Source organism: Sebastes umbrosus, chromosome 6 (assembly GCF_015220745.1).
Source record: "Sebastes umbrosus isolate fSebUmb1 chromosome 6, fSebUmb1.pri, whole genome shotgun sequence".
NCBI lineage: Eukaryota > Metazoa > Chordata > Actinopteri > Perciformes > Sebastidae > Sebastes > Sebastes umbrosus.
The window spans coordinates 16,999,023-17,013,958 of NC_051274.1; the positions used below are offsets into that span (position 1 = coordinate 16,999,023).

The 14,936-nt window shown below is 40.0% G+C and overlaps 1 protein-coding gene across 5 annotated transcripts in view; it reads left to right on the forward strand.

The window, feature by feature from the left end:
• The first annotated feature begins 4,942 nt into the window (after positions 1-4,942).
• LOC119489536 (protein bicaudal D homolog 2-like) overlaps positions 4,943-14,936 on the forward strand; it is a 44,214-nt gene continuing 34,220 nt past the window's right edge. For 4 of the 5 annotated variants that reach the window (XR_005207197.1, XM_037772096.1, XM_037772097.1 and 1 more), the window contains exon 1: positions 4,943-5,473. Coding sequence is in view for 4 of the 5 variants with exons in the window: in XM_037772096.1 (XP_037628024.1) it covers positions 5,249-5,473 (225 nt within the window). In the remaining variant the exon portion in view is untranslated. The remainder of the gene's footprint in view (positions 5,474-14,936) is intronic. The other variant, XM_037772099.1, reaches the window with a different exon arrangement.

Below are 14,936 nucleotides of genomic sequence, written 5' to 3' on the forward strand. Positions count from 1 at the left end.
ACTTGATTTGATTCGTCTCAGATTATCCCTGTGTCGCCGGGTGGGGCAACTCAAGAAACCCACAGGATCCTGTGCACTCCTTTCTGGAAAGCCATCTATGTCACCAGGATGACTGATCAAGCATGTGAATAAATTAACCTCAAGAATGTGTTGAAAAGCAGCAGAGATGGTGTCCTTCGTAATTATCCCCATGAACAGGTCTGCAGCTCTGGGGGGGTGTACGGCTATTCCTGACTCCTCCTGGATTAGACTACTAATCTTATTAGTGTACAGGTATAAAATAGTGCACCCACTCCTCAACAAAAACTCATACTATAGCCACATCACTGCTACACTAATGGCACATATTGTCATTAGTTAAGACGTGTCCAACTGTTCACCTGAACAGATTCTCAACATGTCTATATGAATTTGATCAATGATATGCCTTTCTATTGTTATGAATAAATACAAGTAGATTTGAGATTTTTATCATAAGAGAGTTCAGAGCATTTCTGAAATGAACACACTTAAACTCTCCTACCCCACTTCTACAAATAGCAAGTAGATAAAATCTGATTGGCTTACCTTGCATCTCACTAAAGCTGGTTAGGTTTAGGTAAGTGGGGAGAGATCAGATGTACATCATTTGGAGAGACTTCAAAGCCAATAATCCCAATGCAATCCTAAAATGCTGCTGTCTGCATTATAGTAGAAACTGACAGAAGCCCTTCATGGATTTATCTCTATCTATACCAAAAATTCAAAATGTGCTGATTGTGTGAGCAGAACAATCTATTCCTATACCTTTTTCAATACATGTTTTCTCATATCAGAGATTTCAGTTTGTATCAATGCCGCCTAAAGTTGTGGATTCTTCATGTTTATCCTTACTCTTACTACTTTCTTTTTTTAAATAATTCATGCCAACTGAGTACCATCATAGTATGAATAGTCACTACTGTTTGTATATACATGTATACATACTGTATATTTTCACTAAATCATATATCATAAATCCTATTATCTAATTTGAACTGGTCAAATGTTTTATTTTAATGATGCATTTTACAACTTGAGATATACATATTTACACTCACATCTCTGAAGGTTTTTGATTGGTCTGTACGGATCCAGAAAATCCGATTTGATCTGATCTGAATTTCAGGCACATCTCACCAGTCTTACCATGACAAGGGAGTGCAGAGCCAAGAGCCAACCATAGGATTCTGCCATGTGATTCTGAACAAGAGTAAAGGTATAGTACAAAACAGAAAAACAAATTAAGACAATAGAAAACACACCAACATTTCACAAAACAAATAAAGAAAACACTATTCATAAGAATGTATAACATCCTCTCCATTTCTGATGAGGGTTTGATATTGTTAAGAATTAAGAATGGGAAAGATATAGTGTGTCCCTCCCTTTTCCATTTTGTGAAATGTTGTGTTTTCTTTTGCCTTAATTTGTTTTATGAAATAATACTGTGCTGTAAACTGAAAAATTTAGAAAGAAAATAACACTTACATCAAGATAAATCAGAAACTGTTCACATAGCAGGCTATAGAATAACAGCAAATCATTTTTGACAGTTAAGATACTTACTTTAAATTATAAGATGCAGATGCTAATAGAATAGAATTCCTTAATTGTCATTGCAGTACAATAAAATAAATAGCAATCCTGATGGTGCAGACACTTATATTAGACAGTAATACAAATAAAGAAGATTCAAAAATATATATTATAAATTTAAAAAATATGTATTTGCTTGACCTATAAAGACAGTAAGATGTTGCACTTCAGCCATTGCATGTTGCTGAGTAAAGCAAATAACAATACAGATGATTTGTATTGCAGATTTCACGATCATTTGTAACTATGTAAGAAAAATGTGATCACAGGCAGAAAGACACTTTTCCAACGAAATTAAACCAGTGTTCACAGTTACAAAGGACGTGTTGCAAAGCATGTGGTGCTCTATATTGAATCTTTAAGGTGAGCACATTCTTATCCGTGGATGTAAACCTAATCGGTATCTTTTAGCCGTAAACCCATATTCCTAAAACTCAGTAGTTTGCTTCAGCCAGACAGCTATGAGGAAGCCTTGAAGGCAGGATTCATTACTTTCTTGCCATATACAACAATACAGCTAAGAAGTTTGCCAAACAACATGTCATGGTGTAAATTAAAAGCAGTGGTGTATTAAGTACTCAAATCCTCAACTTCAGTAAAAGTAGCAATACCATAAAATACTCCATTACACGTAGTCCTACATGTCTTGCATTCAAAATAGTACTTGAGTAAGAGAAGTATCATCATCAAAATGTACTTAACGTATTAAAAGTTGTAGTGCAGAAAAAAGGCCCTTGTGGATATTATACATACAGTATATTACTGGATTGTTGAGACATGCATTAATACATGTTAATCTACTTTATATACTGTTAGGTAGTTTAATCTTTAACAATGCATTTTATTAGTTCATCATAGGTTTAGTATATGTATTTAATGATAGTTGTGAAATAAATGTAGTGGAGTGAAGAGTACATTTCCATCAGAGATGTAGTTGAAGTATAACGCAGCATAATATTTGTAATTTTATAAGTACAAGTTAGGTACAATTAGGCCTACATCAAAATGTTACACAAGTACATTACTTGATATGATATACTTAGTTACTGTCCACCACTGACAATAGACCTCTTCTGTAATGCCTTCTTTATTGCAGACATGCTCATTTACAGATGTACCAACCGATAAATAGACAATTGAAAAAAAAAGCAAAAAAGAAGACAAAATTAATATAATTACATTTACATTTCATAATGCCAGAGTTTGTGTTATATGCATCACACCACTGACAATAGACCTTTCTCACAGCATACATTTTGACTTGTCATAGCAGGAAAAGCACAGGTGTAACTGATCACATTAACGATGGCTCTGTTCTACTTACAATAGTGTCCCAGTAAGCAAAGCCACTGAGTCAACATGCACTAAATCAGGGCCATCATTAATTGCATTAATCATACCTGTGCTTATCCTGAAAGGACACTTCAGATTGTCTGCCGTGAAAAGGTCTATAAGATATGGAGTACCAGGTAGGCCACACTGCATTTGTATAATAACTTATATAATACAATTCATAAAAACATACATTTAAGAACAAACAGGTGACTGAATAAACTTGAGGTAATACAATTTACTTAGAGCAGGGGTCAGCAACCTGCGGCTCCGGAGCCACATGCTGCACTTTAGCTCGTCTCCAGTGGCTCCTTGTGGATTTATAAGAAAGGAAATGAATAACTGTTTTTTTTGTTTACATTTTCATTTTTATTTATCATTGTTGTAGGTCTAATGTACGACGGTACGACAGAGTATTAGGACCACATTGAGGGGAAAAAAATAAATCGGAGCTTTCGAGAATAAAGTCAAATATTATGAGAATAAAGTCATAGGTTTACGAGAAAAGAAAGTCGTAGTATTATGAGAATAAAGACATAATATTATAAAGTAGTAATTTTATGTGTTATTTAATTATTTCTTGTAAAGTTATGACTTTTTTATCTTAAAGTTATGACTTTATTCTCGTTATATTACCACTTTCTTTCTTGTAAAGTTATGACTTTATTTTCGTAATATTACAACGTTTTTTTATTGTAAAGTTATGACTTTATTCTCGTAATATTCTGACTTTTTTCTCATAAAGTTTTGACTTTATTCTCATAAAGTCATGACTTTATTCACGTAATATTACGTCTTTTTTATCGTAAAGTAATGACTTTATTCTAGTTATATTATGACTTTATTCTCGTAATATTATGACTTTTTTTCTCGTAAAGTTATGACTTTATTCTCATAATATTATGACTTTATTCTGTAAATCTCAGATGTTTTTTTCCCTCAATGTGGCCCTAATACTCCGTAGTACATTTGCTCTTTGGCCCTCACTGCATTAGACTTATATACTATATGCTTAGACTATAAACTGTGTTACCTTCATCACAATGCTCAAATGTTTTGCGGCTCCAGACAGATTTTTTTTGTTTTTGTTTTTGCCTAAAATGTCTCTTTTGATAGTAAAGGTTGCTGACGCCTGCCTTAACGTTTACAGAATGCAAGCTAGTTTTAGTGTAAATAAATGGGGCCCTTTCCATTTGGGGCCTGGGGAAAACGTGTGAATATCTGTATAATATGTGAATATGCAGTGCATTTTTCTGAACAGATTAAATCTCTAACTTGTCCTCCAGATGGCAGCAGAGACATTCAGCAAGCCTGTCAGTTCCTTCTATACTTCTATTTCTATCCGACAACAAACCGCTCGGACAGAGATTTCCGTGCTCCACATAAGCAACTAAACAAAGCCTATTGGGAAAATGAGTTCAGTTCCTGGCTTTGACAGAGCACCTTTCGTTGGCTTTACGTGTAACAAGTACTACATTTCCCGTCATGCACTGCCCGTCTTGTAGGAGTTGTCCCAGCTGGTTGCGTAGGTGCGCCTCCTCTCAAACAAACCGTTCAGCTGTTTCAAAAAAGCCGGTAGTTGATAACATGAATTCACCGGAAGTCGATCGGTTGTGCCTTCAAAATAAAATAGGAGAGCGCTGATACTTTAGGAAATTATCAATAAAGTCATAATATTATAAAGTAGTGTTATTTAATTATTTCTCGTAAAGTTATGACTTTATTCTCGTAATATTACGACTTTTTTCTCGTAATATTATGACTTTATTCTCGTTATATTACGAATTTATTCTTGTAAAGTTATGACTTTATCCTCGTTAATTATCAACACACTATGTATTCTCTCTTAAGTTCATTTCAGTTCTTTTTTCAGCACGTAAACAAAGCAAAACAAATCCACAAACACGCTTGGTTTGAAGCGTATTTCGTCCTCTGCCGTCGACACGAGTTTTATTTTGAAAGTAAGAACCAGAAGTTGTACATCCTCTTTCTTGTCTCGTCAGTTGGTACTCTCCTGCTCCGGCGCTATTGCTCCAACAAGCCGGGGGGAGAGGTGAAGGAACCGCAGGACTCTGAACGATGGAGCACATTTAAGATATAACGACGAACTCCCCCCGTCGTAAGGTAACAGAGTCATCTACATGACCAAAGAAACAACGAGAAACGTCAGCGTAACAATCATGCAGTTTAAATACAGACGAATTTAAGCAACCGCTTCAAGGTTACACCGCTTTGAAGACGCCCCAGCATCCTCCCTCTTGTCGTCCCTTGGTTGATCCTCGTCCACCGGTACTCGACCATGTCCATGTCCGTGGAAGAGCAGGGCTACCCCGACGCGATGCTGTTGCTGAAGGCCGAGATCGAGCGTCTCTCCCGGGAGCTGAGGCAGACCACGAAGGAGAAGATCCAGGCGGCGGAGTACGGACTGGCGGTGCTGGAGGAGAAGCAGCAGATCAAACAGCAGTACGATGACCTGGAGATGGAGTATGAGGTCGTCAGACAGGAGGTCGACCAGCTGAAAGAGGTACAGGCTGCATTTTAAAAATCACAGAATATAACATCATCTTGTCCATCAACCCCTAAAATCATGACCTTATTATTTATTTGGGGAATAGGCTATACCCATTTGTTATATATATATATAATATATATATATATTTTAATTATGTATATATATAATAAATATATATATATATATATATATTTATTATATATATATATATATTTTAAATATAATATATATATATATTTATTATATATATATATATTATATATATATTATATTTTATACTTCTAGTGTAACACTTCTGTTTATATTTATTTATTACATCTACTTTACCTGTTTTTATTTGCTTTATAACTGTGTGTGTTTTTACCTGTTATATGTTTTATCTGTCTCGTTTAGTCTTGTCAAGTATTTGTTTTAAAGCTCTGACCAGAAGTGGCAACTGTGAATCTCGTTGTATTTAATACAATTACAATAAAGCTTTCTATTCTATTCTATATTTTATTATAGGCTACCAAAAATAGTTTCCATTGACCTTGTCAATTATTATATATGGTCTCATCACTACAATATTCTATATAGGGACTTGGTTTGCTGTGACATTTGTACAGCCATGAAATAGCCATCTGTCTTTCATCCTACAAGGTCAAAACTGCAAGATGAGGAGGGGATGACTCCTCTCACACCCCACCCCCTCTTTACTCAGGGTGTCCCCCATTGCACTGCCACCTTCATTTATTTATGCAGCTCTTTTGGCCTCCTTCTTGAAGACATTCCTGTCTGACTAGTCTACGCCTGGTGTGTTTCCATCCCCCACTTTTGTAATGTGTAATCATGAGCAAGATCTACTGTACAAATATGACCATTATTACAGGCAGTGAGCTGCAATACTTTGCTGTGCATGTTTGATATGGGACATAAAAAGCTGATCTGTGTCAATTTCTGTTCTGTTCTGTTCTTCAGGCATATCTTAACCTTTTAAAATAGCATTTACATGTTGAGATCACATTCAGAATCAGCACTTTTACATGTTTGATTGGCGTTAGGTATCTTGTCAAAGTGTCTCCTCTCCCTCATCTGTGAACGAGAATGACTGGTTTAGTTGAAAGGGGCGGGAGTAGGTTTGAATTTCAAACCTTCCCGCTCAGAAGAGCGAGGGATGAAAAAGAGGAAACCAGACGAGTAACGACTCTTGGGAATGGAAAGAATGTGGAGAGTGACGGTTCAAGCTGGGCTAGAGAGTCAGATAAAGGATTGTCTGTTTTTCTGGCAGAGGCCGGACTTATTCCCTACTGTTGCGTCATAGTGTGTCCACTTTTCTTCACCAGAGCTGCAGTTTGTCACTTTCTTGTGAGAAGGAGAGAAGTATAACTGTAGAGTGACGTTAGGCAGACAGTCCCGCCAACAGCAGCAGCCTCTAACTCTTTCTGTGCCCACAAGTAGTCACGGAAAAAAATCCGCTTCCCGCTTTGACACAGGCTTGTTCATGGTTGCTCACATCCTCCTTTGAGATATGGATTCTTCCTGTGTCCTCTCACTAGGCCAGACAACCAATGGCTGAGAAAGCTGTTTTCATGGTAAACCCCTTATTGCCTTGCCAGAAATCTGCTCCTTGCCCCCTAGGGTTTTTGTTTGTTTCAGCAGAGAGAGACTTACATAGAGGTTTTCAGCTCTCTGCTTCTCCCTCTTCTCCATCCGTCCTCCAGTGACCCTCTCTCTAGTCGTTGTTATTCTCTTTGGCAAGAAGGCCACTGGCAAGAGGAATGACGGCAAAAAAAGATCTGAATAGAAGAAACGGACGGGAAACGCTCTAAAAGAGTAACCATGGCAGCAAACTAAAGCAAATAAAAATTAGCAGGGCCATTTGAGAAGATTTTTCTAGGTTTTTCAAAATATACCAGTTGATGTCTAAAAAAAAGAAGCTCTCATTGTGAGTCTGGACTCCTAAACTGTGTCCGATCTTTCTTTCGGTCTCATAATGGAACACAAACATCCATCTGTGTGGGCAATAAACTCAATTGTTTGCTCAAAGCTGTGGCAGAGATTCTTTCTTTTGCCTCAGGGTTGGGTTATACTGGTTGTAGATCACTGATCAGATGTTAACCTTTGAAAGACCATAGCTATGTTTCTTTATCCCTCTACCCAACCCCCACCCCCCGGAACCCAGTTGCTGTATGAAGGGCAGAAGTGATGCTATCACATGAGAAATACAAACACATTCTTCTGGCATCCGACGCCACTTCCCCCTTTATTGTCTGTGGCGGGACAGTAGATAGTGGGGAGCAAACACAAGATAAGCTACTGTCACAACAAGGGCTAAAATTAAATCTTATCTCAGTGGTCAGTTTTCCACTCAGAACCCAAACTTATAATTCAAGATGTCATTAAAACTGTGAAAAGACACTGTCTTCTTTTGTTGCTCTGATTTGTGGGACATTTTGAAGTAGGGAGGTCAAACTGACCAGTGTGGCTTTGTCTGCAGCTGTTACAAAAGCACTTTAGACAGTTATTTCTTTGGTCAGGTATAAATGCCATGTTCTCTTTGGTACACAACAACTATTTACACCAATGGCAGCAATGTTTGGATGTCCCTTCCTCTTTTCGAGGACTTGGACAGACTGGAATAGATTGTCTCGGAGATTTATAGAGTAGCTCAACACTGGATCCTCTCCAGTTGCCCCAAACCTCTCCTCTCCCTTACTGGTATGCACAAATAACATAAAACAAAATTGCCCAGTTTTATGTGTATTCATACTAGTGATTTAAATGCCCAGATACCACTCTTTTGTCTCATGCTGGATGTAAACAGCCAATCAGAAATCATCATGACAGTGAGCAAACTTCCCCTGCCGTTTAACCAATTCTCTCACCGACACCTATACCCTTGGGCAGGGCACATATATTCACACTGAAACACACCCCCACATACACGCTACTCTTGAGGCAGGAAGATGGAGGAATCCTATGCTCTGCTGTTGCTTAGTAACGGCACAGCTCTGTGCTTTAATTTGAGCAGCTGTGCTGCCGCCTCAGCAGGTGCTGCTTTCCGAGTGTGTTGGTCGGTGACTGCTTATGGATCATCTCACACAGCTAGCTAGAATAGTACATATACGCATTGTAATTGGCTGGAAGTAACCAGATATGGGTTTTAATGGTATTCATAGGCCGTTCGTCTCTGTTCTCTGGTGTAGCTATCATATTTGTATGTATAACATATCTTATGATCATTGGCATACTCCTGCAGCTGGGACAGTGACAACCCCTCCGCTTTTCCCCTTTTCTCATTCACTTCATTGCTCTCCATCCACAAAATTATTCTCCACTCATTATTTGCTTGTGCACTGGCTTTTGCCACTAGGGATAGCCTGCTATCTTTATGTTGATGTCTCCATATCCATATCCATCTTCTCCTTCTTTTACTCTACTAAAATTAGGTACGCACTAAGCTGACTGTATTTAGTTTTACCATTTTCTTGTAGCCCACTGGCAGAACTTGCAGTGCACTAGCCCGCCAGATCTGCTAATACATTATAGTGAATGTGAGTCACTTGGCCCACTGCAACCTGTGCTACCTCCCTGGAGAGTGTAACACTGCTAAGACTTTATATGTCCACTTGCCTGATCGCGCATTTCTTTGTGCTTATGCAACATTTCCTCAAGAATATTTCATTGGACACACAGTACATTATAGCTTAAGTCAACAGCTGATTTGTACACAATGAGCTGTTCCCTCCTCAAACAGTGCTCTGATAAAGGCACCCTTGCATGCTAGGCTTTTTACAGAAGATATGATAAGGCTGTGTGGACTTTTTTCTCAGTTATCATGCAGATTGCAGAGTACAGTCTCAGTCACAAGGTGAAGTAGCTAATGACATTATACTACACTCAAGCAGCGTAACAGCGGAAGGTAGTGTTCCCTCAGCTGTTGTTGATATTCTTAAGTTAAGCCACTCACAGGTGACATCACGTGCCACACCTCCAACTGTTAATGCAGTTCTGAGGGATGTGCCGGCTGCTGCATATACGAGTACTGGAGAGGTTTTGACATCTGCTGTGGGCTCGATGTTTCGCTCATCTGCCTTTCTTAGGTCTGTGTGAATGTAATAACACAGTGGCCATAAAGACGTCATCTTATACCCAAAGAAAACAGACCCTTAGAGCACCCCAGAGTCCCCACTTTTTATTTATTTTTCGGGTTCCTTCTTTTTCCGACTACAGACAATGGCATTTTAACAAAGGCCTAGAGCTCCTCGGGCCCTTGTTGCATTGCGACGAGTGTCCGAGCCCGCACTGAAGTCATTCACTCACACACAGACCCCTGTTCCTCCCCGTGCAACGCTCCTATCGGTGTAGCGGCAGCTGTGTACGGCGTTGTGGAATTCAACCAGACAATCAGAACCCTAAATATTGTTAAGCTCAGTAAAACCTGGGTCCTCTGTGCTCGGCTCGCTGGTCCTTTGTGTATTTGAGCCAACTGGGGTTAGCAGGTCTTGGGTGTCACAGATGAAGAGAGGGTTAAATGGCCGCAGAACACACTGTATGACAAAGGAGAGCGAGAGAGGCGTCCCATTGTGGCTACATTTGAAAGGATTGGGCACTTTTGTCCCTTTTGAAATGGCAGATCACTAAAGGATATATCCCAATGCCCTTAAACAAAGATATCTGTTGTGACTCTATCCCTTTCTGTGGTGTTAAATGGGTTGGACGCTGATTGGATGTCAGTAAAAAAATACGAGGGCACAAAACCCATCTGGTCCCTTATATGAAGAGTCATAAATAAAGTCAGTCTCATATTATTGGATTGTCACACCAAGCTAGGTTTCATCTCTTACACTCATAATCTTTCGTTTTTTGTCTTTTCTTTACTCATTTTTGTATCTTATCACAAACCCCTCGACCCGTCCTATTAGCTCATTCAAGTCTCTGTACTCAATAATGTCTTATTTCACTGGGCTTTCAGTCTGCTTCAGTTATGTTTTTGCCTCCATCTGTCACCTAGCATATAAACCTTTCAGCATTGTTTGGGCTATTCTTTTATCAGTAATGTCTTTTGCTGAATGGCAAGTCTGCAGTTAAGGGGTAATCTTTTCTAAATGGCACTAAATAAAGTCCTAAATCCCCAACCCTCTGGGCCTAAGAGGATGAATCCCAGCCGCTATGCACAGGGCTTACGGCGGTCTGGGACTCTGCCAGCCAGGCCCTGTAACACTCAGCAGCCTCCATAGCCAGGGACAGGTAGGCACATTTTGGGGTAAGGCTGGACTGGTGCTCTTGGGAAACTGCCCTGTTGTCCCTGTCCCTGGCCCAGTAGCCTACTCTAGTGGCTGCCAAGCCAAGCAGTCTGTTCTCTGGGAGCTGTCGGGCCTGGCACTCTGCTATATGAATCTCAGCCTCAATAAGAACGTGCGAATTATTGTAAAGACCGCCCACACAATAATTCTGTGAAGAAATGTCCACTGAAGAGCTGTAGTAAGTGTCCAGACCTGCTGGTCTATCCACAATATCCACTCACATAGACTAGTGTTGCCTTCTGTGTCACAGAAGGACGACCATATGGTATCGCAAAGTAATGAAAGAGTCCTTCCGCCCAGTTTTAGGTAAAATGGCTCGCTGCTAATCCGTAATGATTTTAAGGGCTTTTGTCCTTAACTCTTTAAAAAAAAAAAATAACATCAGCAGCCGTCCATAGTTCAAGTGGAGGCCATAAATGGTTTACGCTGAAGCATTAGTGGAAGGCTGTTTGAGTGTAACAGGTCTCAGTTGGTGAATTGTTTGGGCTGCTTGGAGTAATGTAGTGCAGTGTGTTTTAAAGGAAAAGAAAAAATTATTTATGAAGTCCTGCTTTAACAATGGGTGGTGTAGAAGGAACTTGTATTCAGTACTCTAGGTACAAAGCAGTTTGTTGACCGACACATGACTGAGGGTCTGCAATGAATCTTAGTTTCTCTCCAAGCTTGGAAGTTGTTGTTGCCTACTGATAGAGCGAAGCATTGTGACTGCCCAAGAGGATATTGTATAATCTAATATGCGTCATCCGGTCACACTCAGAGACACTGCCTTCTGGCTGCAGTAAATATGGATGAAGTTATTAGGTATTCTAAATAAAGTGTCCACAAAATTTAACCCAGAGTTTAGCAGCAATGAGGTGGATGGTTTTATTTGAAGTATTTACTGCATTCCTCAAAACCCTACAGTTCCATTTATTATTAAATTCATACCTTTTTGAAATACCCTAGCCTAGCCTATAAAGATTTCTTTAAAACATTCACAGCAGTCAAAAGTGCACGTAGAGAAGCTGTACGGCAGCCCAGCAGGGTCATGATTCTGCCAGTGTAATCCAATTACTGAAGACCTGGGCCAGATCAGGCGGGAGTCCAGGCTAAAAGCAGAGGATGAGGTCATAGTAATGGCTGTATGCCTCCGACAATACAACATGGTTCACTCAGGCAATAGGCCAGTCTCCAGTTTCCCTTCTCCTACACTGCATAATGACTATAAACTAACACGAATCTGTCAACAAAGAAGCCAGTGTGCGTGCACGTGAGATGTGTGTGTAAGAAATACAATGGCTTCTTTCCCTTTCTCCTACATGTCCAGCTGACTTTATTGTGTAGTTTCATTGTGTCTCTTGCATTCAATTTTGTACTTTCACCAACTAGTGAAACCTAAACCAACCAAATCGCCTTTTTTTTGCTAGTGTGTTTTTTTTTGTTTTAAATTGATTAAAATTATTGTTTGTGGGGTTTTTTTTGTGGCCATGGTCTGTGTTGAAAACAAAAACCCACTAGCCTCTGTGTTAGGTAAGATTGCTCCACAGTAATACTACCTTGCTGTATAGCTTTTGGTAACTCAAGATACCACGTCTGTTACATAATATCTGCGATAGATACTCTATTTTCCCATTGAAACACGTGGTCCAGTTAGCTCTCGGCTTGTCAACTGCTATTCACTTTAGCTTTAACGTCAACTTAACCAGTTCAAGTCGGGGTCATATTTATTTATATTGAGACACTGGTTTCTTACATAAACCGATGAATCAGCGAGGCATGTGGGTAGAGTACAAGTTTGTGACTGTGTTAGTTTTGATCCCCGCCTGCATCGTTCCTTTAATAGAGTCTAGATTAAGTCCGAGGACTGTATCTGATTCCCCTCTAACCCTCCTTATCTTTCGTGCCACTGAATCCAAGCAACATGATTAACACAGAATGACACCCTCATATAAAATATGCTTGTTTATGGCTTTTGTGTTTGGATAATAAAAATGACTATGGCTTTCCTGTAAACCATAAGGACTCTTACTGAGTCTAGGTAAAGCTCTGCTCCATCAAATCTTTCTTCTTCCTTCTATTGAAATGAAGTCAGAGCTCACGTCCCCTGCCCCCCCGCTCTGCGTCCTGTTTACTTGTGAGGAGTCTGGCTTTTTATAGCAGAAAGGAAGTGTATGAAATATGACTTTGTATCAGTCCGGATATCTTTTTACTGGATCAGAGGAAAATGGTTCATCAGGGAAGTCACTTCTGTCACCTCTGTTCAACAAGAAATACGTCTCTACATTGCAGATTGTTTTTAATGACAGGAATGTGCTTGCCTTCCCTGCTGTGTTAACATCAACACTCATTATGCTGCATTTCCTTACAGTATTCTGGCCATTTCCACGGCAACAGAGACAGGAACTGACATTCAATTGGCTCACACTAAATATTTTGCGCCTCAAAAGCTGTCCATCAGCAGATTTTTCCATACCCTGTAGGTATTCAAAGTAAAAGTGTGCTTAGTAATCAGCAGACTTAACTAACATCCCAGATGCATTGGGAACCTTTTTAGACTGGTTAGAGGTGGATTTGCTTTTTGCAAGTTTCCAGTCTATAAACTAATCTAATCTTAACACACAAAGCAAGCATTCAGAGACGCACAAATGTTGATGTCCTTTTAATGACCTCCTGAAATCAAAAGTCCACATCTCCCCATATTGTATATTACTTTCCTGGGCTTTGACACACAAAAATTAGATCGCGTTTTTCCCTTAGGAGTGTTTTTATCCCCTTGAGTTGAATATATCCCTAGAGAAACAAAAGATATGAGATGGGGGTGCAACACTCCACGCTTATTAGCATATACGAATAGCAGGGAATGAGTTTGTGGTTGCTATAAGTGGACAGATGGTGAGTGCCCCGTCTCCATCCCTAGAGATATAACCACACATGCACATGTATCCAAAGGGTACGACTTGCCCCACCCATATCCTCCCTCTAAAGAGGAGTTTTGTTGTGCAGTTTGTCCCGGGGAGTTGCTTGGTGCAGTACATGAAGAGATCAGGGATGAGATGTAGACAGATAGCGCTCTCTATGTTTACATGAGAACATTGTGGCACACCCCTCTCTGGTTCCTCTTAAAATTCAACATAGTCCACTCATCTCAATTATCTCCTAACTGGCTAACTGAGTAGTGCCTCCCATCTCACCTAAATTAACTAAACCATGAAAACATCTCCTCGTTTTTAGTAGGCTATCTATTCAAACATTAGCGAACCCAATTTCAAAGGGTTGTCCCTTCGCCCTGGGGGTCCTTTTAACTTCAACACCAAAGTGCAATCAGAGAACAGCAGTATGTCTACTTTCTCTCCATACCCACTCACCGCCACCTTCCTCTCCTCCTCCTTCCTTCAGGGCAGGCTCCTATTGTAAATAGGCTAGTGGGTCTGAGTCCCCCTGTCGCAGTGTGTCGCACCCGAGTCTCACGGAGCCCACGCTTTGAAACCCTCAGGCATGGTTGAACAGGGGGGGGAGAGAGAGGGGGTGGAATTGGGAATAGGAAAAGGGGTAAAAGGGAGGGGAGATAAGAAGACAGAGTTGTATAGTCAGGCAGGGGGTTGCCTGTACAGCAATAACAGCATTAAGAGTTTGGGCCCACAGAGAGCGAGGAGAGGAGGGGTTTTAATTGGATGTGTGCCAGTCTCTCAGGGGCTCCTTGAGAAATGGGGGATAGCAGACAGAGAAAGGCAGAGAGGTTTGGATGGGAGGAGCACCGAGCGATGCTCTGGGTTTCCTGTGGGAACCAGCTCACTCCCTTTTTAAATGGGGAGAAGAATAGAGGTTCCTCCATCAGCTGGCGTAATGAGTTTAAAGTGCCGGGGCTTTAAATAGAGAATAACCAGCTATCTCTTTTGTACAAACATAGCTTAACACACATGTATCTTGTGAAAGAGCGATAGGGTGTTTCCAGGATTTTTTCAGGACTTAAGGGGCATTGTGTCAGGGTTAGGCTTATCTTTCATCTCTTTTCATTATTTTTTACTTGAATGCTCTGTTGTTAGAGAGATGTGTGGGTATTGTAGAGTTGAGAATGAAAGAAGTTATGTAATGCTAACCATAGATAATTATTTGTCTGCCGTATGCATGTACTGTTTTCTATTTAAGCTTCAATACTATTTGCACAAACACACATATTGTCTGTGGTGAGGCTACTGAGCCCCCGCCCCCAT